General features: G+C 51.0%; 6 protein-coding genes and 4 non-coding genes across 10 annotated transcripts; 5 read left to right on the forward strand and 5 right to left on the reverse strand.

The window, feature by feature from the left end:
• Window positions 1-981: 981 nt before the first annotated feature.
• ASPVEDRAFT_752091 (uncharacterized protein) lies at window positions 982-2,069 on the reverse strand. The gene is made up of 2 exons (XM_040816291.1): window positions 2,032-2,069; window positions 982-1,980 (listed from the first exon to the last, which is right to left on the reverse strand). The coding sequence occupies exon 2, from the start codon at window positions 1,849-1,851 to the stop codon at window positions 1,198-1,200; it is 654 nt and encodes a 217-aa protein (XP_040669502.1). The 5' UTR covers window positions 1,852-1,980; window positions 2,032-2,069; the 3' UTR covers window positions 982-1,197.
• A 5,784-nt stretch (window positions 2,070-7,853) lies between these two features.
• On the forward strand, window positions 7,854-9,554 carry ASPVEDRAFT_43241 (glutamate dehydrogenase). Its single transcript, XM_040812775.1, has 2 exons — window positions 7,854-7,951; window positions 8,005-9,554. Exons 1-2 carry the CDS (start codon window positions 7,906-7,908, stop codon window positions 9,336-9,338), a joined length of 1,380 nt encoding a protein of 459 aa, XP_040669503.1. The 5' UTR covers window positions 7,854-7,905; the 3' UTR covers window positions 9,339-9,554.
• An 809-nt stretch (window positions 9,555-10,363) lies between these two features.
• ASPVEDRAFT_30240 (uncharacterized protein) lies at window positions 10,364-11,816 on the reverse strand (the record flags this gene model as incomplete). Its single annotated transcript, XM_040810338.1, has 2 exons — window positions 10,364-11,701; window positions 11,748-11,816. 2 exons carry the CDS (start codon window positions 11,814-11,816, stop codon window positions 10,364-10,366), a joined length of 1,407 nt encoding a protein of 468 aa, XP_040669504.1.
• A 1,013-nt stretch (window positions 11,817-12,829) lies between these two features.
• On the reverse strand, window positions 12,830-12,922 carry ASPVEDRAFT_t101. Its single transcript has one exon. It is a non-coding gene; the product is annotated as a tRNA-Phe (tRNA).
• Window positions 12,923-14,328: 1,406 nt separating this feature from the next.
• Window positions 14,329-14,445, forward strand: ASPVEDRAFT_t98. Its single transcript has one exon. It is a non-coding gene; the product is annotated as a tRNA-Ser (tRNA).
• A 152-nt stretch (window positions 14,446-14,597) lies between these two features.
• On the reverse strand, window positions 14,598-14,697 carry ASPVEDRAFT_t100. The gene has a single exon. It is a non-coding gene; the product is annotated as a tRNA-Ser (tRNA).
• A 524-nt stretch (window positions 14,698-15,221) lies between these two features.
• ASPVEDRAFT_t99 lies at window positions 15,222-15,325 on the forward strand. The gene has a single exon. It is a non-coding gene; the product is annotated as a tRNA-Ser (tRNA).
• Window positions 15,326-16,388: 1,063 nt separating this feature from the next.
• On the forward strand, window positions 16,389-17,144 carry ASPVEDRAFT_30241 (uncharacterized protein; the record flags this gene model as incomplete). The annotated part of the gene is made up of 1 exon (XM_040810339.1): window positions 16,389-17,144. One exon carries the CDS (start codon window positions 16,389-16,391, stop codon window positions 17,142-17,144), a length of 756 nt encoding a protein of 251 aa, XP_040669505.1.
• Window positions 17,145-17,229: 85 nt separating this feature from the next.
• Window positions 17,230-19,962, forward strand: ASPVEDRAFT_171321 (uncharacterized protein). Its single transcript, XM_040808704.1, has 2 exons — window positions 17,230-19,320; window positions 19,367-19,962. Exons 1-2 carry the CDS (start codon window positions 17,608-17,610, stop codon window positions 19,556-19,558), a joined length of 1,905 nt encoding a protein of 634 aa, XP_040669506.1. The 5' UTR covers window positions 17,230-17,607; the 3' UTR covers window positions 19,559-19,962.
• Window positions 19,867-21,865, reverse strand: ASPVEDRAFT_752573 (uncharacterized protein). Its single transcript, XM_040816293.1, has 4 exons — window positions 21,245-21,865; window positions 21,076-21,186; window positions 20,865-21,017; window positions 19,867-20,818 (listed from the first exon to the last, which is right to left on the reverse strand). The coding sequence occupies exons 1-4, from the start codon at window positions 21,557-21,559 to the stop codon at window positions 20,276-20,278; spliced, it is 1,122 nt and encodes a 373-aa protein (XP_040669507.1). The 5' UTR covers window positions 21,560-21,865; the 3' UTR covers window positions 19,867-20,275.
• Window positions 21,866-21,920: the final 55 nt, after the last annotated feature.

Consider the following 21,920-nt stretch of genomic DNA (forward strand, 5'->3'; position numbering starts at 1 on the left):
GTGACTGTCGACTGACGACCGGCATGCCTCGGGCTGAGATGGGTGAGTGGAAGCACAGAGTCCCTCGTATACTTTTGAGTTTAGGGAGATCGTGCTCCGTGCTTGTGGGTTGCCTGCAAAGCCCGTTGTCTCGATTGAGTAGGACTCAAAGAAGGGTATAACCGCCTATCCATGATTTCATGCGCACCAAATATGAGTGCGATACGGAGACTATTTGGTTCTTGACTCTGTCGAGGCGCAAGGAGCTCTCACTGGTCGATCCACGAAATTACGGGGGTCCGTCGTTCAGCAGCGCCACGATCGAATTCGTCCAGAAAGGGTTAACACGGAGGTTACGTGAAGATCGAGAATTGAGGGACAGCATTACTCTGACAGCGCTGATTCGCGGCCCATTTCAATGAGACAGGCCGATCACAGTGTCGTGAAGGGGAAAATTTCACAAAGTGGACTGCCACCAGTGTCTGTCAGGTTGTCAGGATTCAGGATTCAGTTAAATCTCCGAGCCCAACGACGCCAACGGACGGTTCTGCTCCACCCACACAGTCCACCAACACTCGACAAACTAGTGGGGTCAGCTCTACTGGCACATAAAAGGAGTATTTTTTGCCGTGCTTCCTCTCTGTCATCCATGTCGTCATGTTTTCATGGGTCAGCGCAGTCTGGAAGTCGCTCGTTGCATGGCCATTGGCTCGTTTCCTCACACAGGACTGCCTTCCAAGCGAAAAGCGGACATGCTAATTTGTGGTCAGGGGCACTCGGATATTGAACCCGACAAGATCTACGAGTAGCTTATGACATAGTTTGGCCCCAGACTCAGAGAAAGGGGGGAGGCACATCGAATTTTTCCTCTTCGAGTAAAAGGAGTCGCATGACCGCAGGAGTAATACCCTGTAGTCTGTATCTCGGATTCGGATTGTCCGTTCACGTAGTAGTCAAAGGGGTTAGTTGTGCGCCCAGGTTTTCATCACGGTCAATCTTGTGATCTTGTGTTGCGGGAGCTGAAGAAGAAACCAGGGATTCGTAGAGAGTCGTTATTGATGAGACCATTGAACACCGTAGTATTGCTCCCATGAAATGCATATCAAGGGCTAAAAATGGAAAAAAAAAATATAAAAAAAGAAAGGGTCAACGAAGCCGAGCCACATAATGATGAGTATTCCTCCCATGCATGATATTAATATGTCTTTTTTCTTCCCTTCACCCCCGCGTGCTCTGCGGTTGTGAAGACTGGGATGATGAGTCCTGTAAGGTGTCTGGCGCTCGAGGTCCAACCATCCAGTCTTCCATAGCAAGCCAATCACTCCAGCTTCTTTCAGCTGCTTCAATCTCTGAATCCAATGGCCCTTGCAGAGGCCGTAAGAAAGGTATCGTCTCGAGTGGGGGGATATCGTAGTCCTTTTTCACAGAAGCCCATCCTCCACTCTTTGCGGCGAATAGATAGTTACAACGCTCCTTTTCGTGCAGTGGGCCTACCCCGGACTGCCAGTCGTCGCCGAAGAATCCATGGAGCACGCCTGGGTAGTCCATCCCTGTTGCGACGAGGCGGCGAATGTACGGGACTAGGGAAATCGGTGGGGGTGTATGTGACGGCGAAGAAGAACCCCCCGAAGGCGTCGCATCACCGCTGCTGCTCTGGGAATCTGGGTTCGCCGTAGAGGCGTCGGGGACTGAATGTGGTTGTCGCTGGAACGGAAGTTGAATGTTCAAGTAGGCTGACAGCGCCTGGACGGGGCTACTGTGTTGTGCATTGTCCAGGAAATAGCGCTGGCAGTTCTGGTAATGGGGGTACCACTCAAAGATGTCAAAGTTGTCGTCTTTGGAACCTTGCGAGGCTTCGGAGAGTCCTAACATCGCAGTCGCCGTCGGATCTGGATCGGGATCGGAGGCGGCACTTGGGGGCCGGACAGTTTGGTGTTTGGGGCTGGGGTGTTTGGTTCTGTTTCAGATGCATTGTTTCAGCAGTGCTCATCGACATCCACTCTAGGTTCCTCAGTTATTTCCCTCGCTCCTTGCGGCGTTTCGGGTGAATACCGGTAGGACAATGAGGCATTGGGTGCGTGGGTAGTGGGCAGAGGAGGGAATCGGGCAAAAGCGCGGCGCAGCCTTTGACTTCTGGAGCACAAGTCAACGCAATTGGGGACCGACTGGGAAATCGAGGGCAGGGAGGCGGGAGAGAAGTACTTGCTGGAAAACACCGTCCGACTGCGTCGCAGCAGCACTGCGACTCGACGGCGGGGAGGCGAGGAAGCTGACAAGGAGGAGCGGAATAGATTTCGGAGTGCGGAACCTAGTCCTCTACCCGGATGAGACTCGTTCATGGACATGTGCTGGTGACGCCCATCTATCACGCGTACGATAACAATCACTGCGCATGACAGGGCAAGGGGAGATGAGGGAGAGAAGGAGAGAGATGCGAGAGGGAGGAAAACAACAGCAGCAGCGACAACGGCGACGGGAGGTCCATCTGAGGATATGAAACGGGGCGCATGGGACGTACACTCTCGGATATGAAGGAGTGGAGGATGAGGGTATTGCGAGGCAGAACGGGACAGCAGCAGGTAGGTGCTTTCAGGTTGACGACATGCAAATTTCAGGTCGCGACAAGGCCAGACGAGATCGATCAGGTTCAGGCTTCGGTACCCAATGATGTGGTGGGAGTCGGTATAAATACTCAGCCGGCCTGGTTGGCGATTCGCTCCCTTGATCCTTTTTATGTTTTATTTTTTTTTATTTTTTATTTTTATTTTATTTTTAGTTTTACTTTTTTCCATGGATTCAATAATCTGGTCATGTCTGCTGTCCATCAGCTCTTTTACTCCGGACAGAGAGTCCGGAGTACACACCCAAAGGCGTAAATGCTGCAATCCACAATCATAAACGCACTGTGAATCAGTGATCGAGGACCCTAGAACCAGGAACGATTTGGGTTCCCAGAGCCTCCAGCCTCCCGCCTCAGGCTCGATGCAGACAGTCCGCGGCAGAAAAAAAAAAAAAAAAAAAAAAAAAAAAAAAAAAAAAAAAAAAAGAAACATGCCCATCGCGTGTCCCTCTGTCGAGCTGTGGATCCGCGAAACGTTGATAGGGCCATCGAGCAGATCCAGATGCCTTGCAGGCGCAACTAGTCGGCTCTGGCTTACAATGGAGTTGCGATTCTCGACCGGTGGGAGGCAGATGAGCGGCCATCATTGGTGATCCCGAAGCGCTGGACTAAACATCTTGGGTAGGTCGCAGGATTTTCAGCAGTTGGAGATGAATTCCTCGATCGCAAGATTCCGATGAGGCCCTTTGCTAGCCCTGGTTAGGATGGGCGCCCTGGTTTCGACCCAAAGAACCAGCCAGGTGGAAACATGGAACTAGGATGCATTGTCTGCGGCTGGCTCGTTCCTTTGCAACGGAAACCTTATTATTGACGATTATTCTTGGTGCTGTTGATGGCTCGATGATGTCGTGAAAAAGGAGGATACGGTGTAAGTGGCGTCCATAGACTGCCAGCAGGTTGTACATGTCGGTTAGAGGCCCCTTTGCTCAGTATACGAGAGCGACTGGGAGTGGGCAGTAAGGGCATGCTTCGGGTCCCCTTACTATCCAATAATATTCGTACCCAATATGCGGGCTGCCCAATTGTTCCAGGAACAATGGAAGATTCGATAGATCGTGGCAGAGTCGCTGTGTTTCGATGAATGGTGGAACTTTATCTCAGCTGCATTCTACATCGGCTCAGTGTATGCTTAGTCCAACGACCGATCGCAGCGTGATCCATCGAGTTTCCCGTTGGTGTGAGTCCCAGCCCACTCTGCCTCCCAATTGGGGAATGGATGCGGGTATCGGTAACTTTCGTTCGTGACCAGTAAATACCGTACGGGGCAGTTTTCCCTCGCAGATTCCATTGGCACGACGAGCTCCTTCCTTCATTTGGTTGATGAATCTTCATCTTAGTAAACTCTTCAACCATGGTTTTCTCTCTCATGTCTTCTGTCATATACTGCAGTGACTGAATGACTCCTTCTAAACTCGGTAAGACCCCGAAGCCGAATAGTTGGAGTCTCCGATTTGCCACCGGTGACTGGTCTTGCAGCAGGGAGTTTCATCTTCCGCAAAAACAAACCTCAAGAGCTCTCGAAATGGTGAGTCCAAGCGAGGAGCTGAGTGATCAGCATCATTGTAGCCTAGATGGTACAGCGTCGTTTCCATTGAACTTTGAAATCGAATACTCCGGCCATATGGCGCCCCTCTTATCCAGTTGACCTTGCGTTAGCCACAGTGCTGGGTTGGTGTCTTGGAGTTGAAGTCAGAAGCTGGGGAACTGTCCTTTGACATGATTCGTGAGCCTTTGGCCATGGCAGAATCGACAGATGGGCGCTAGGTGTGTGAAGGACTGAAGGGATTGTCAGACTAATAAATGGATGCAGCTCCCCCATGTCCTGCAGCGCTAGTCCTTCAGTCGGACAATCTCGCACTCCCTGGATTCTGCTTCAATAACATTCGGAAGGAAGTGCGACTTTACATTCGTTTACGGATACATTCGGTCGCCTTTCACTTTACAAGTCCACTCTCACTATTACCAGGAATCCAAGTTACAACCAAGTTTCCCCTTTAAGTGACGGCAGATTGCCAAGGCGTCCAACCTCTGGATACGAGCCAAATCTGGGGAGTTGACGACGGAATTGCTCTGTTACATTATGAGGTCGACCAGTAATAGCATACTCAACTGGCAGTTAATTAGGTGTGCGACTTCGCAGACTCATCATCAGTCCCGCAGATCCTGTTCCCTTGCAGCAGTACCCGAGGACCAGGACACCAAATTCTGACCTCACAACTTGAACTCAATGATGCGCCCTTGCGCGTGCTCCTTTTCCTCGAGAGAGCAGAATGACTCTGATCCCGAAAACCTGGTAATTGACACCAGTATCCATATTTCTTTGCAAGTATGGAGTCCCACATTCCAATGTTTCTTCCTCGGGGGCAACAGGACTCCGAGGAGGGATACTCAACTGGGAGTTCCCAGCTGGGAATACTGTCAATAATCAGTAGCTTTGAGCCTGCTCATGTTCATCTCTACAATTGTCAATGCCACAAGTCGACTCGGCGAACAGACAGGCCAATACCATGCATGATTATTCCTCGTGGCGCAGTCCCTGATTCGACCCTTGATCCTCAAATCGGCGCTAACCCAAATCAGGATCAATACTGTGGCGCATATATTCTCCAGCCATGTCTACACCGCCACAATAGACGCAAGCAGGGCATCAGACTACTTTCACCTTGAATCCTGCTCGTGTTTGAAATTGTCAAGCAGGGATAATCAGAGGATCACAATCATGAAAGCCCTTGCGTTGCTTTCAACAAAGTGGCTGCCTGACGAGTGGCGCCTGTTAACCACAGTACGGAGTACGGACTAGTGCGGAATTAAGATTCAATCTCAAGAATGAGACCCAACGACAAGACCAAAATAGGGCAAAGTTGAGCTCAGACCAGCTTTAATAAAGGGCCCAACCTTGGTCCATAACCCCATATCGATGGATGCCTATCGCCGTGCGACGGTACGACCCCGACCTCTACCGATCTCTCCACATCATCAATGCAACAGTACATTCGATTGAATAGGAAGTCGGATGTGGAGGGGCGGTGCCTCTTCCATATGCAGGGCGTTGGGTACTGAACCGCCCCATATAGCGTGGTTTATTCTGGGGGTCTTCCGTGTTGTCCCTGGAGGCCTAATCCTCTGGGGTCTGCAGCAAGCGTGAACCTTTCCCTGTTCCACAAAGTACGTTCCGCCTCCGTACCTGCAAGCGGACTACCACTTTATAAGCGATATGCAACGGTAGCATTCCTGTAAACGGCAGATGGACTATGGAACATGGATGCTATCCGAGTACCCAACACCTTCCAAGGTAGGCTTCTGTGCCCACATCGGCTATATACTCTGGCCAAATTTCTCACCCAAGTCGGTGTACATCGAATTAAGATTTTAAGGTAAAATGTTTCTCCCTGACTGGGGCCCTTGTCGCTTGGCGCTGTGCGTCCGGCATAAACTCGGTAGCTATGAACTTACACTTTCCGTCGAGATCTGGAGCTGGCTTGGATATATCAAGGTGATTACAGGAACTTGGCTTTGGTAGATACTCATGAGAAAATCAAAGAAAGACTTCCGGAATAGCTTCTTCATGAATGATAATAGGATAAGATCTTTTCTAATGATGCTTGCTTGACAACGGATGGTTGTTAATAAGTAGGTAAACCCTTGCACAACAATACTCCAGGCCTCGGAAGTGACGGTTTCCGCGGTCGCCTACACGTCTCCGTTTATCACTATACTTTTAAACCTATAAAAACTCATAAATCCGACCTCACAAATTATTCATCCGTTTGAACGAGCCGGCGTCAAGCACGAGAAGCCATTCGAGTCACGAGGCAAGTTCTAGTAAAAAAAGCACAAGAATAAGTAGCGGACTTGGCGTGGGACACCTCGAGGAACGTCTGGGCGAGCGTCGTGTCACCTCAAGTCAAGCCTTGGTGTGAGAGGAGATCTAGGAGGGGCAGTCTGAAGTATGAACACAAGAGCAAAGCTTAGCTCAATCGATTACATTATTTCAGAATTTATCTCGGAGAAGTGGAGCACGATAATACAAGCTGAGAGCAAGCATGCAAAGCCTCATCCGATCGTTACTGTTCATGAAGAAGAACTGAAGATCTCCCCCTCGAGCCGAGATAAAGTTCAAAGCACCGGTAATGTCTTCTTGTCATGGCTTCCAAGGTTCTTATCAGCCCCGGACAGCACGCACCAATGACAGGGTCTAGGTTGCATTAGCTGGTGCTTGGCAGGCGATCGCAGCATGCTTAACTGTGAAACTGGCGTAAATCGGCGGATTCCCGGTGAGGCAGAGTGGATTAACTTCCAATTCTTGGGAAATGGGCTTTGGTCGGGGTCAGGGCAGCTGCCGACTGCCGTGGGAGTGGCCACTGCCCGTGGGAGGTCACTGGCCACTGGTCACTGGTCACCGGTGAGTGCTGTGACTGAATACGTCGCATGTTGATCCCTGTGTGATTTGGTTTGTGATGGGATTATTCACCGGCGCAGATAAGGCCACTCCCAACTTTGCGGGGGAGGTGAGGGGGAGGGTATATGCGGTGTTCTATTGATTCTATGAGAATACAGTACTGTCAATAGAATCTTAAACTCTGAATCTGTGTGGAGAAAGCATCAGATAACTTTTTTCTCGAAGGGCTATCTCCCGCCATACAGAGTCAGGCTGTTATACAAGAGTGGGCCAGGCACCGAGCTTGGCACTGTCCGACGGCAGTTAACGCAGTTTAAGCGGGAGCTCCTTGAAGCCAGTCCGATCGGAAGAGGACGGAGTGTCAGAGACGGAGCACTCTTCTCCTGCTGCAACATCGCCTCCAGAGAAGGGCAGTTAGGTAATGCACGAGAAAGAGCCGGATTCCGCAAGCGGGCGGGCGTCCGCCGAGAGATAAGGAGCAGATTCTGTGACCTTAAACGATCGACTAACACCCCGAAGTTCGGCCTCGCAGCCTTAGCTCCGGCTTAGCCCTGTGCTTCCACCGCGCTGGTTCCTGCGGCCGACCACTCATCCGCCCGCTAATCGTCAGGCATTTCCTGCCTTTCCTCCCCCAGCCGACTTTTCCGCCACGCTCTCTCGTCCGACTCCGGCTGTATACTCATTCGCCCACCTCCGCCAGCTCTCCTCCCCCCTCTCTCCCCACCACGTCCTCGTTGCCATACTTAAACTCGGTCGTGTGCCCTCCTTCCAGCGTTTCTTTCTTTCATCCATCCATCGCCGGACTCCCAGGGACTTGACTCTTCAATTGCTAGCGGCGCTGTCATTCTTACATCACTACTATCTCTTATCTGCGATAAGCTAGAAAAAAAAAAAAGTCCCCGCCACAATGTCCAACCTTCCCGTTGAGCCCGAGTTCGAGCAGGCCTACAAGGGTGCGACTCCAGTTTTTTTTCCCTATTTCTCGTTTCTATGCTAACTTGCGCAGAGCTCGCTTCAACTCTTGAGAACTCCACTCTCTTCCAGAGCCACCCCGAATACCGCAAGGCCCTCCAGGTTGTCTCCGTCCCTGAGCGCGTTGTCCAGTTCCGCGTCGTCTGGGAGAACGACAAGGGCGAGGTCGAGATCAACCGTGGCTTCCGTGTGCAGTTCAACTCGGCCCTAGGCCCCTACAAGGGTGGTCTCCGCTTCCACCCCTCCGTCAACCTTTCCATCCTCAAGTTCCTCGGTTTCGAGCAGATCTTCAAGAATGCCTTGACCGGACTGAACATGGGCGGTGCCAAGGGTGGCTCCGACTTTGACCCCAAGGGCAAGTCTGACCAGGAAATCCGCCGCTTCTGTGTCTCTTTCATGACCGAGCTGTGCAAGCACATTGGCGCCGACACTGATGTCCCCGCTGGTGACATTGGTGTGACCGGCCGCGAGATCGGTTTTCTCTTCGGCCAGTACCGCAAGATCCGCAACCAATGGGAGGGTGTCCTGACTGGCAAGGGTGGCAGCTGGGGAGGCAGTCTGATTCGCCCCGAGGCCACCGGCTATGGTGTTGTCTACTACGTCGAGCACATGATCAAGCACGTCACTGGCGGAAAGGAATCCTTCGCTGGCAAGCGCGTCGCGCTCTCGGGATCCGGCAACGTTGCCCAGTACGCCGCCTACAAGATCATCGACCTCGGCGGTGCCATCGTGTCTCTCTCCGACAGCCAGGGCTCTCTCATCGTCAAGGACGAGTCTGCCTCTTTCACCCCTGAAGAAATCACCCTCATTGCCGACCTCAAGGTTGCCCGCAAGCAGCTCTCCGAGCTCGCCGAGTCCTCTGCCTTCTCCTCCAAGTTCACCTACATCCCCGGCGCCCGCCCCTGGACTCACATCCCCGGCAAGTTCGAGGTTGCTCTGCCTTCTGCCACCCAGAACGAGGTCTCCGGCGACGAGGCCAAGTCCCTCATCAACTCTGGCGTGCGCTACATCGCCGAGGGCTCCAACATGGGCTGCACCCAGGACGCCATCGACATCTTCGAGGCCCACCGTCTCGCCAACCCCGGCGATGCCATCTGGTACGCCCCCGGTAAGGCCGCCAACGCTGGTGGTGTCGCCGTCTCCGGTCTCGAGATGGCCCAGAACTCCGTCCGCCTCTCGTGGACTGCCGAGGAGGTCGACTCCCGCCTCAAGGACATCATGGACTCTTGCTTCCAGAACGGTCTCCAGACTGCCCAGAAGTTCGCCACTCCCCCCGCGGGCGTCCTGCCTTCGCTGGTCACTGGCTCCAACATTGCTGGTTTCACCAAGGTCGTCGAGGCCATGAAGGACCACGGCGACTGGTGGTAAACAGTCAGTCGACCCTTTTGGACGATTGATTCACGATGATGATTCCTTTCACGTTTGTTAAGCCTTATTTTTTTTCTCGGGAGTTCCTATCTGTTATGTTCGCGGTTTTGGCATATTCTATTCTATTCTTACTCTTAGCGTGGATAGAGGCGCCGGATTCGTTTCTATTTTTTTGTGCCCCGGTTTGGTTTGGTTGGATTGGATTGGTTCAGGTTTTGATTCCCTCTTCTTTTCCTGTAGATATGATCCCTTTGCGTGCATATACCATAGACATTCAATATTCATTTATCATTATCTTTATTATTACCAATTCCGTTTCCTAATATTTCTTTACTGCAATCCACGCTAACCACTATCGACACGGGCATCATACACAGTACGGAGTAAGTGCTGGAAGAATATCGGGAGACCATCGACTCCGCTGCCGGAGTAAACCCCTCCGCCCCCTCCCGGTAAAACATTCAGTACGAAGTACGAAGTACGAAGAGTTTACCAGGTGTAGGTCATCGGATATATTTCCAGTCTATGCATGCAATTCGGACCCGGCCGTTCGCTCCGTCGCTCCGTCGCTCCACCCCGTAGCGCCCCGTAGGCCCGTACCCGTTTATGTCCGGTGGGACTGCGGTGCTGATCAGCGGAGTTGCATCATAAAGTAAATTTAGCCTTTAACTTGGTATGTATGTATGTGTCTGTGCTTGCCGCGGTGGACGCCGTTTGCCGATTGTGGATGTTAACTGGGAGGCTCCGCTGGAGGAGTTTATTAATAGTTGGAGATAGGTAAGGTATGCTGTGCTGATGGCTCTGCAAGACGTTGTAACTGGTAAATCGATAATAGATAAGAATAGAAAGGATACAGGTATTAAATTGTTTGTATACTTCTGGTATACGTTCTGTCTTGAAAGTAATGTACAGATTCGGTATGCGTCGGTCAGTAATTGGTATCCAGGGTTCAGGTTCCATTATTATTTCCATCCAACTACCCTCAGACAAAAGTTCTGTTAAACCATACAACACCACAAAGTCACTCACTCACAACTACACGTAAACACCCGAAGAATTCTCGGCCTGAGCTCCCTCTTCCCACTCCCGTCCGGCAAGCCAACACAATACCTCCGAAACGTGCTATGCACAGCCCAAACCCCAGGCCTCCCCCCCCTCCCCCTCCTCCTCCTACTACCTCTTTCCCAGGCCTCGGCCCTAGGCCCAGCCTTGGAGATATACTCATCATCGGTGGAAGAATGGCGCGGCAGGGTGTTGAAATACGGGTGCCACGCATCCATGCTCTCCCACTCGGGCGCCGGGCGGCCAAGTCGTGCCCGGTTGGTCTCTAGGTGCGCGATACACCGGTGGTACGCGTTTGTGGTTTCCTCTTCCCTGAAGTCTGGGCTCAGGGGTGGGAGTCCGAGGGCTACCATGTGTCCCCAGGGGCGGGGCTTGCGAGGAAGATCGCACTGGGCAGCGCGCAGGTATGTTAGATTGGGGAAGTTGGTGCGGAGGAGTTTGAATATTTTGGCCCAGGGGGGGTCGTCGTTGTAGTCTGTGGTGGTGGTGGAGCGTTGTTTTTCAAGCCATGCGTTGTGCAGGTAGAGGTCTTGGAGGGTGTCTTTGAAGGCGAGCAGGAGGGTTGGAAAGGCTGGTGCTGGAATGGCGACGCGGTCGAGCTTGAGGCGGCGGAGAGGAGGTATGTTGGGTCCGGTGGTGAATTGGTCGATTGCATCTTTGCTGAGCTGTGTGACGGAGGAGAGGCTGAATTCTTCTAGATTGGGAGCGTTTCGAAGGGCGAGGAGGATCTCGTCGCCAGATATATCTCTGGCTTCGGCGCCGGTGGCCTTGAATGTAAAGGACTGCAGGGACGAGAGTATACAGGGCGATGAGTCCGTGGATTGAGTCAGGATGCCGACCAGGCTGGTGTCTAGATTGTGGAGGGATAGCTTCTGGAGGCCTTTCGGCAGTCCTTCACAGATAGATGCAGCCAGAGTGCGGCTGGTGTCTGGATCCTGATTATCTTCAGGAAATATACCCTGGTGGAACCATATAGACACCCTTTTCAGCGCCGGGAACTGGGCAAGTGTCGTCGCTATCTCCTGAGTCCTGGAGTGCAGATCCGCTGGCTTATAGGGCTCGTCAGGAATAATCGATGAGTCGCAGATACACACCTTGTGCACAAAACGCGCCTTGTCGCTTTTTGAGAAGCTGCTGAATCCCAAAGGGACGCAAGGCCAGCTGCGCTGGAGAGTGAATCCAGCGCTCTTGAATATCAGGCGCGCAGCACTCCAGTAGAAGGCTCTGTTGACTAGCTGGATGGACTGGAGCTCCTTTTTGTTATATGGGTTCACGTTGTTATCGACGACATGCTCTGCGATCTGATTACAGTTAGCAGTGCACAGTGGGTAGGGTACATGCACTTACCTTATCATATAGCTCCTGGGGGAGGTCAGAAATCGGGACTCGCCTGGCCTGGGCCATGATCGACGACATTATTTTGCGATATTACAATCAGAGGTGCAGCCTTGCTTGGTGAGGCAGGTTTTTCTTGAGGGATAGAAAAGAAAGAGAAGCTCAGGTTGGGATGGCTGCAGTCATATACCGGTGACATAGTTCAAGGTTGAGGTTATTTGCCCTCTGAACCAAGGAAGAGTAATGATGAGAGTAATAAGGTGCTATTATCATTTCTGGGTCAGGGGATTAACGAAGCTTCGGTCGTTGTCCATGATAGTAAAGTGAACCTTGAGCACAAGTATCCAGTGACCGTCTGGCAAGGTCTACCGTTTCAGTTCGAGACCCAAAATACAATAAAAAGCCAGGCAAGTAGCTTTATATGAAATTACACCTGACCCAGTTCCAGACATAACCATAAACCTTGGGTGGGACTGTTCCCTACCCTGACGAAGTAACTCCTCATGCCACCATAACGCAACGTAGTCCTCTGGCCGTTTAAGCTCGCAGAGCTGCAGAGGAAACTACAGATACCCAGTCCCGTCATATTCTACTTGCAGGGAGAGATTGCAGAAACTTAAATTAGGGGTAACTGTCGAGTTACCTAGTATGCATGAATGAGATACAAGGACAGTTCCGGTGTTTGGGATGGCAGGTAGGGCTAGTAGTGCAACAGTCTAGGGCTGAGATGGGGATCTGCTCCATGGTTTTGGACGCAGCATGCTTTCGACACAAGTCCGGCGGACGTCATGAGAGATGTACCTTGTACGGTGTATGTATAACTCTATTTATTTGGTTTCATGGTTCATAAGCTACAAAACGAAACTCCAATGCCAAATTATCCTCCAGTGAGTCATCCTCACTCAGTGGTATCCGAATCACCCCAGGCACACCAAAGCTTAGTTAGTACATACTTCGTACTCCTGGTTGGAAGATCCAGCCGAGGATGCTCGGTTTAGACTCCGCTGACAGGAGGGACTGGCGTAAAGTTTCGTTTGGTTGGGCTGCTGGAGTACTTTGCCCAGAAGGAACTATATTGTAGAAGAAAAAAATGATGGGGTCACCCGGGATTGAACCGGGGACCTTTCGATTAAGGATGAAAGAAGTTGAACTTCAGTCGAACGCTACTCCCGCTGAGCTATAACCCCATTTGCTGGATGATCCACAAATAATTGACATTCTGAGCCAGCGCTCTGCCTACTGATGGCCAAGCCGGTAATTACTGACTAACCAACTGCTGATCCCCCAGCGTCTCCGACAACCGCCACCAAGGAATGGATATATCACAATCCTGTGGCGGCCTGACTGCCCGACCCGAAGGATTCAGCTGAGGCAGGTGTCCGGACCGCCATCTGTCGACCCAAGACTCGTTGGCGACAGAAGAACTTACAAGGAGCCACCTGGGAAACCATGAAAGAGTTTCTGAAGCAGTTGCTTGACTCCGAGGCAGTCCGGGGCCCACGAGCGTTCTATCGCCTCCTGCACGAGCAGCAAGGAAATCGGACAGGGTCCCAATGGATCACCAGGTACGAAGAGACCTGGAGATGATCGGTGACCTTGATCTAAAAACGCATATCTTTATCGAATCCTTGCGACCCGAGATCCGCAGTTATATTGCACGCATGCCAAACCCGCCGAAAACAAGGGAGGAGGCGCGCCAGGTGCTACTCCGGATCGAATTTATCATAGAGCGAGAAAGGGGAGAGAAGAACCCTCGAAACAATCAAGCCCGCCGAAGGAGAATCGCCGACGACGAGAACAGTATGACAAGAAAGATAGAGAGCGCAAGAAGAGACAGGCGCAAGAAGAGAAACAGACAACGAAAGGGTTGAAAATGCAGGAATGGCACCGCCGGTAGGATATGCCAACGGCGGGAAGGCCCCCTGCTATGGAACAATCACGACAAGGGCTGAAGTGTTTGACTCGCACGGAAAACTATAACCAGACTCTACAGTCTGGTCTGCCCGGATCGCATCTATATAGTCTATATAGGTAGTGACATTTATATACTACCAGACCGGTCAGCCCAATGTCCCGGAAATTATAAACTGGCCCTTTACAAGCACCCATCGAAGCCCTATCCGAGTATGGGCTCATCTATACTGGCTCAAGTAGTCCAAGTGTTTGGTGTCTTGCCTGGCTCCAGTGGGACTACACCCAACATCCAGCCCTATTTCGGCACTGCCCTGTGTCATGTAGATAGGAATATTCGGCTTTTGTTGCTAACCGATTATTCTTTGGTACATTGGGCGGGTTGAACAAAGTATGTTCGCTGATGGTTGAATTTATGTCCATGTGATGCAAATATATATTGATCACCTTCGCTCCGTCGTGATGCATTGATAGAATATCTATTCTGGTATCCAAAAAACACCAATAAACACAGTCGAAACCATAGATCTTACCCAACGAAAACAAATGTCCAATGTAAAAACCCGTAGAACTGAGGTATAACAACCATACACAAAGGAGACCCTACACTTGACACTTTGCCAAAAGCGGAAAAAGTCTAGCTAGATGTAAACCGTAATTCGGAAATTTCAGTTTAAATCGAGGCACTATGGCGGAGTGGCCTAACGCGGCGCCCTGCTATGTCACTGCCATTAGCGATGGCTCTGCGATAGCTTAGGCGTTCCCTTCGGGGGCGTGAGTTCGAATCTCACTGGTGTCGCCTTTTTTTTCTTTTCTTTTTGCAGTCGAAGTGGAACATAAACCGAGGGAATGTATGTAATTAATAGTAAAAGATGAATATATTATGCATGCACAGTAATAGACCATCCAATCCATAGTTCAGACAATATTGAGCAGAAAAAACAAAAAAGACGACACCTGTGAGATTCGAACTCACGCTCCCGAAGGAAATGCCTAGGCTTACATGTCATGTATAGCAGGGCACCGCGTTAGGCCACTCCGCCAAAGTGCCAATGTGCTGACATAACATGAACCCTTTCCTACCTATGTATGGCGATGAACTCGGCCGTCTTCGCGGCAAGCGAAAATACCAAAGAAGGAATAGATTGGCTGGTGTTGTTTTCGATGTATCATACCACCGCACCAAGACAATAAATTCCAGGCTGTCTCCTGACAGCAGATGGTCGTGTTTTACCACATTTGATCGCGTTAATCCAGAAGTCCAGGGTCGTAATTTCACAATCTGAACTAACTTGTTGTGGAGTTTTGGATTGCATTCCGTCCCAAGGAACAAGCTAGCGCCATGCAGACTTTGAATTTTTAATGCAGATTCTTTCCGTCCATTTTTGGACAGCGCTGAAAGATCTTACAATGCGCAGGCCTCAACAAATCCAGGCATTGACATTTATATGCTGCAAAACGACACCAGAACGCTAGATTTTGGCTGCAATGTTCTCACAAACAATTGGTGGTTGTGGTATGGAAGGCGACCAGCTACCCTAATAAATCAATCGACTGCTAAAATTCAATGAACAAGGCACTTTGGCGGAGTGGCCTAACGCGGTGCCCTGCTATACCCACTACGTGTGTAAGCCTAGGCATTTCCTTCGGGAGCGTGAGTTCGAATCTCACAGGTGTCGTTTTTTTTTTTTTTTTTTGGCTTTTTTTCTTTTGTTGCTGTTAACTTAGCTATTCAATATCTTGTCTAATTAATAATGTGTGCTATGCTAAAATTTACAATCCGCCCTGTCGATAGCTGATAGACACAGATCACTCAGTCCAACTTTACAAGAGTTTTGACAATTGTGGCCATTGCCTCAGTGTCATATAAAGCAGTATGCTATTCTCCGCCGGACCTCCCACTTCCGCCGACAAATTCGTGAACCGACTCAAGCGTCGTTGAGAGAAGACCGGGGAATAGCCTTCCACAAAGGCCCCCGATGTTGATTGACTGGAAATTCTTATGTCCTTTATGGGAGACCTTGTCCTGGATTAATTCTTCGCCCCCAGCCAAGATCCTGAGGAAACACTGCATGTCTTGTGCGGCGTACCAAGATAATATCTTGATATCATCTGAGTTATAACCACAGACTTTGATGATCTGGTCCCTTACCTGGAGTGGCGTCTCTCCGTTTGTATTAAGACCCCCATAGCACCTAACGAAAACAGTCCCCATCATACCGTGCTTCTGTGATACATAAGAGGATGTCGCATCCATAAATTCCTGCATGGACATATCGTAATGGATATTCCCTTGATATAGCAGCTTCCCGTCCAGTTGTCTGATCGCAAGCTACGCGCTGGCAATCGAAATGTTACGCTCTTCCCTTGAGAATATTTTCAATGTGCGCTTATGGAGACGACTCGCCAGTTGTTTGTTGCCAATGCTGTCAATAACTGCCTGCTGCTCTTTTGTGAGAGTTTCACTTTGACTAGAGCCGGTGGTGTAAATATTGCCTTCCACTAGAGTTGGGCTCGAAGATCGACATTTGCTGGCTTCCATGGTAGTAAGCTGGCGTTGAATTAAGAAAAAAAAAGTGAACCCTCGTTTATTGACCTACCTGGGCCGCTTGTTTCCTCATTGCTAGGCTAGCGTGCTGGCTGTATTCACCCGAAAGCTCGAACACAAGTGTGCTCAAACTTCAAGGAAGCGAAGACAACGAGACACCACGATGGACTGAGAACGGGCCTGCCGCAGGCGAGATGCAGTCGGTCAAGGAAGAGAGTCGAAACAGTGATGGAGGGGAGTTTGCTGTGTACGAAAAGGATATCGTGTTCACGGGAACAATCGTGAGCATGGGACGGAAGCCCGTCCCACAAAGGACAAATCTCATCAAAAACAAGCACAGCAATGATGCCCAAATGGGAATAACCACGCATGAGATACAGCAACTCCTGCATCGCCGGCCCGTGGTAACTGTTAGGGTTCTGCTGGACTGGATGAGCTCTGCGAGTCGGGCAGATATTGAACGAGCTCTACCACTATGCGGGTACATGTTCAAAGATGGGCCCTGGAAGAAAGCACTGATAAAATTTGGTGTTGACCCAAGGTCTAGCCCCGAGTTCCGGCATTATCAAACGATCATGATGGAGATGGATTTCGACCCCGTTGTCGAATGTGGAAAATATGACGGGGCGAAGAACAGAGAGCTCATCTTCCCGCAATTTCTGAAAGGGGAGGACAATATTCCTCATGTCTTCAGTGGAACGAAGTTCGTGCCGGACAATAACATCTGGCAGATCTGTGACATTACGGATGCCCTTTTACGGCGTATCGTGTCGACAAGCAATGTTTGCTCCGAAGTAGACCACATCGACGGATTCTTCTGGAACGGAACAATGGCGAAATTAGAAGTCATTATGCGCGACAAACTTGTATGTATTCGGGACGGTGGCACCCCTAATGACGAGGACTACGAGTGCCTTTTGTCTTTCATATACACCACCAACAGGGCGTGATTATGACAGATATGGCTTGGATTTTGGAGAGAAGTATACCCAGAAACAGGTTTATCTGAGAGGCAAGATAATGGGAAGAGCGAGAAGAAGTGCTCCCTGAGGAGAAGCCAGGACGGTTTTACTAGGTTATTCCTTTTTAAAGTAGAAAAAGGTTGCCTGGGGTAAAGAATCAATTTACACATTCGGACTCAACACTGGGTACGGTGAAGCCATGAATCTCCCTCTCGCGCCGTACAAACTGCTTGTCTGCATCAGCGAAGAGGAGCATTGATTATTACGCTTGCAATTCAGCAGCAGACATGGTTGAATAAGGCAGACATGCAGCATATTTCTGCTTTCTGACATGGCCTGCAGATGGTCATAGCACTCGTCTGTGATACTTAATTGACCCAGTTTCAAGACGAGAACTCCCAGAAACCACAAGCCAACAACCTAGCCCATAAGCTATATAACGAGAAGAAACATGCCTTCAACCCAACTAGGCCCCGTCCCGTCCCTCTTCCCCCACATCAAAGACGAATGGTGGAAAGACGCCTACAACGAGGTCTTCCTCTGGGCCGACGGCGACTGCGTTGAGAACCCAGCCCTAACCACCGCAGAATGCACCGCCCTCCTCCAGATCCCCAAAGTCCACGCCCTTTTCACCAAATCTTCCAATATAAAAGTCCTCGACCTCTGCTGCGGCCAGGGAAGACACTCAAACACCCTCGCCGCGCAGTTTCAATCAGCCAGCTTCCACGGTCTCGACCAAAGCATCTACCTGCTCGGTCTCGCACGGCAGCGCGCAAAGGAAGAGAATGTTGAACGCAACGCGCTGTATATCGCCGGCGACTCACGCGCCATCCCCGCGCCCAACGAGACCTATGATCTCGTCCTTCTCTTGGGGAATTCATTCGGTCATGGATCCCGCGCTGATGACTTGCTGCTTCTCCGTGAGACGGTGCGCGTGCTTAAACCCGGCGGGATCTTTGTGATTGATTTCGTTGATGGTGGCTGGATGCGTGAGAATGTACCCGACGCTGGATGGGAGTGGTTAGGTGAAGACCATTTTATATATGATAAGAACGAGGAGAAGAAGAAGAAGAAGCTGATTGCGCTGCGCGAGCGCGAGCTCTCACCGGATAAGAATCGGCTTGCGAGTCGGGAGATTGTGCTTGATCTTGCGGCGCCGCGTGTATACCAGGATCTGTTCTATGCGGTGCAGCTTTATGATGTGGCTCAGATGGAGGGGCTTTTTGGGGAGGTTGGATTGCGGTTTTTGGCGGGGGAGACTACGTCTGCTTCTGGCTCGTCTGGCGATGGTAACGGTGCTGCAGGAGACCAGGGGATGATGGGGCATAGACAGCTTCTTGTTGCGTCGAAACCGGACTTGTCTGCGTCTACGGGTCCTGGGTGTGTTGACCCCCAGGATGTGGATACGTATGTCCATCCGCATATCACCCTCGACTACGAAAAGGGCAAAGGACGGCTGCTCCGTGCGACGGCGGCAATTGAGGCCGGTACGGTAGTGATTGCTGATGCGCCGTATGCGATTGTTCCCACTGTCCCGCCGGAGAGCAACGAAGCCCTAATCTGCAGTAACCTGCTGTGTCGACGACGGGTGCAGGATGCAGAGGGACTGCGCTGCGCGAATAACTGCATTAAGGACGTTATCTGGTGCAACAGACACTGCCAGGAGACAGACCAGGCACGGCATGACTTTGAATGCGCCTGGCTGAAGAAGCATGGCACTCGACTCCGCCAGGAACAAGGGGAGGATGATTTCGCTATGCTCTGGATTATAGTCCGGATGCTCGCTGGCAGAGACCTCGAGCTGAACATCAAATCTACTAACCCTGACTCGCAGCAAGATACGCTTGACCTCCCATGGAGCCACCGGTTCAAGCGAGGCTGGGATGCCGGAATCGACGGCTTGCTGGGAAACCGTGAGCGTTGGCCACGGGAAAGACTACAGCACTGGGCGGATCTAGTCGAACGGTATCTCAGCGATGAAGACCAACCAGGCCTGCTGAGCGCAGACGACCTCTTAACCCTCATCTGCAAAGAAGAGACAAATACCTTCGGCCTGTACGCCATTGACACCGGCCCCCTAGAGACCCAGCAAGAACGGGGCCCTTCGTACGGCCTTGCTTGCTATCCGCGGGCTACGAACTGCAACCACTCTTGTCTTCCGAATGTAAGTCCCTGTTCCAATACACTAGACGAAGCTAAGAACGGCCAAGCTCAAGCACGGGCCCGACAACCGCGGGCGGATGGTCATGACCACGACGCGCGATATCGCAGCCGGGGAGGAATGCTTCATTTCGTACATTGACCTGTCGGTGCATGCGAGTATCGAGGCGCGCCAGAAGCGGATTATGCATTATTTTACCTTCTCTTGCCTCTGCGACCGGTGTTTACAAGAGCAGAGCTGAAGTTGGTAGTCTGGACTACCCGGAAGGGAGAGTATCTAGATTGGCATGTCTATCTCGGAAAGACTGGGAGTTTATTTACATCCGGCTCTGAATTACCGTTTTCAGTCCTGTAATCCTGTTTATAAAGTTTCCTCGAACCGGATAGGAAAAAAGGGCGTGGTGATCCCCCTGCATTCCAGCGCGAACAATCCGGACAACAGGAGGTGGCAATCCAGCTAGCTCATTCCGGTCGTCGGGACGATTGAGTTCAGATCCGAAAATTGTTTGTGTACTGTAGTGTATACTGTTTGGTGCATCAGAGTTATGATATTGTCTTTGATGGTTCTGATGTTCTGGAAGTGTTGAAATGTTCTCTTGGCCTGTACTAGTAGAAGCTGCAAGTATACCAGCTAAAAATAGCCGGCATACCCTTGCTTAATTATCTATGCAATTATCCATTCATTTATACCACTAGTCGCCAATAAGTAATTATCTAATTTAATCTCTGAATAATAGTTCTTAATAGTTCTGGTATCAGTAATTGCAGATCATAATTCATTCACGATTTATATACATATTATCATAATCTACACCTCCAGCTCCAGCTCCTTCTCTCGATACTCCGGCGCCGGCATCTCCATGTCAATCGCAGGAGGCCTCAGCGCAGATTCCCCAAGCGAGACAACTTGAACAGGAAACTGGAACTCCACTATCCGGATCTGCAGGATATTAGTTTAGCTATGTAGCAAGATAGAAGGGAAGAAAACTCACGTTATTCCCCCCAAATCTAATCCCAAGCCGAATCTCCAGTCTATAGCGACGACGGATATTACTCGTCTCGAACGAAGGAGACAGCGCTGGCGGAACAATATACCGGCTCCATAGACTTTTGTCCAGACTAAAGACCAGTTCTTCTTCCCCGTCCGTCCCGTCGATATCTCGAATCTCAGGCACAAACGGTTGCTGCAGATTAGCCATTGTCTGCACGACCCACGACCGGGTGTGCGATTCTGAGTGTCCCTTGGCGCGAACGTCGGTTGTTTCGAAGAGCATGGTCTGGAAGTCGTGCAGGTAGATGCTGTCGGTGCTGATGTTGGCGATTTCCACGGAGAGTGGGATGGGGTTGTTGAGGACGAGGAAGGGCCCGTTGAGCTTTGCGCGGGCCTCGCATGTTGACGGCTCGGTACCTGCGGTGGAGGTGATTCTCCTCGTTTGGGCTTGGATTTGTGGTTGTGAGGGGAGTGTTGTGTTGGGTTGGGAGGGGATATTTATGCTCCGGGTCTGTTCGTGTTAGCTTAACCCCGTTAACTAACACTTGAGTACGTACAGCTTTGCGGCCGCGGAGGAGACCACGGCCAAAGCCATTTTGGCGGACTGTCGCTTCGAGGACGTACTTGATCTCCTCTGGGGATGATTTGTCGCCCGTGGATGGTGGCAGTTGCGACCTTTTGCTCGTCTTGTGTTGTGTTGTCTGGGGGAGCTAGTTTAGTCTAATTAGGGCACATCCATATTAACTATAGATAAATAGATCGACGCACCTTGATTGAGAATGCAAAGACATGTTCCCCTGGCGGCAGAGTGACATTCTTGCAGCTAAAAGAGTTGGCGAATTTACTCGGCGGGAACAGCTGCTCGGATATATTGAAGAGCTGTCCGAATTAACATCGATTTCTCACTTTTCAGCCAGCAGAAAAAAAACAGACATACCTGATGCGACTCGCTAAGTCGTCCAGAGTGCACTCTCGACGTCGCGGACCCCGAGAGCCTGATTGCGACCGTGGCGATGTCCAGCTGTGTGTCGGAGGCGAGAACGACCTGGCCCGCGACGGCGTCTGCAGAAGACTCCTTGCAGAGGTGGATGCGGACGTCCATGCAGGGCGAAGCCCCCAGCAAGCGGTCCACTTGCGACAGCATGGAATTGGGGCGACGGGCTTTTAGCCAGGCTGAGGCGTGGGAGAGCAGGCTAAGGAACAGCATCCTGGCGTGTGTATTTGTAGTGAGGCCATGGCCGGCTGTGCGCATATCCTGAAGTCTCTGGAGCTGGCAAAGCTAGTTAGTCGGGATAGATCGTCGGGATAGAAATAACCAGAAAACGGACGATGGCAAGAGCCATGGCTGCTGAATTAAAGGTGATATATCTGACGCTGGATGTGGTCGGCATAGCAAGTAACGATTGTGCTCCACCGGATGCGATCGTCGAGTCGAGACTGACGCACACATCAGATCCGGCCCTGTTGCTAAGAATAAGCTGGCGTCATCAAGTCAATCACTGACTGTTCCGTTGCAATGTCACGAAATGTCTGACCCTTTGTCTCATCCTCTGATTATTGGGTCCACGTGGAGTGCTTTTGTTGTCCCCGACCCTCCTGCGTCTCTCGCTCTT

This window comes from Aspergillus versicolor (assembly GCF_001890125.1).
Source record: "Aspergillus versicolor CBS 583.65 unplaced genomic scaffold ASPVEscaffold_6, whole genome shotgun sequence".
Classification (NCBI taxonomy): Eukaryota; Fungi; Ascomycota; class Eurotiomycetes; order Eurotiales; family Aspergillaceae; genus Aspergillus; species Aspergillus versicolor.

What these genes read in the sequence shown, in the direction of transcription:
- ASPVEDRAFT_752091 (XM_040816291.1), bottom strand. Translation starts at nt 1,851, where the DNA reads ATGTTAGGACTCTCCGAAGCCTCGCAAGGTTCCAAAGACGACAACTTT.
- ASPVEDRAFT_43241 (XM_040812775.1), top strand. Translation starts at nt 7,906, where the DNA reads ATGTCCAACCTTCCCGTTGAGCCCGAGTTCGAGCAGGCCTACAAGG. An exon ending in GTTCGAGCAGGCCTACAAGG is followed by an intron (nt 7,952 to 8,004) that starts GTGCGACTCCAG and finishes TAACTTGCGCAG; the next exon opens with AGCTCGCTTCAACTCTTGAG.
- ASPVEDRAFT_171321 (XM_040808704.1), top strand. Translation starts at nt 17,608, where the DNA reads ATGCCTTCAACCCAACTAGGCCCCGTCCCGTCCCTCTTCCCCCACATC. An exon ending in ACCACTCTTGTCTTCCGAAT is followed by an intron (nt 19,321 to 19,366) that starts GTAAGTCCCTGT and finishes AGAACGGCCAAG; the next exon opens with CTCAAGCACGGGCCCGACAA.
- ASPVEDRAFT_752573 (XM_040816293.1), bottom strand. Translation starts at nt 21,559, where the DNA reads ATGCGCACAGCCGGCCATGGCCTCACTACAAATACACACGCCAGGATG. An exon ending in TCTTTGCATTCTCAATCAAG is followed by an intron (nt 21,018 to 21,075) that starts GTGCGTCGATCT and finishes AGACTAAACTAG; the next exon opens with CTCCCCCAGACAACACAACA. An exon ending in TCCTCCGCGGCCGCAAAGCT is followed by an intron (nt 20,819 to 20,864) that starts GTACGTACTCAA and finishes TAACACGAACAG; the next exon opens with ACCCGGAGCATAAATATCCC.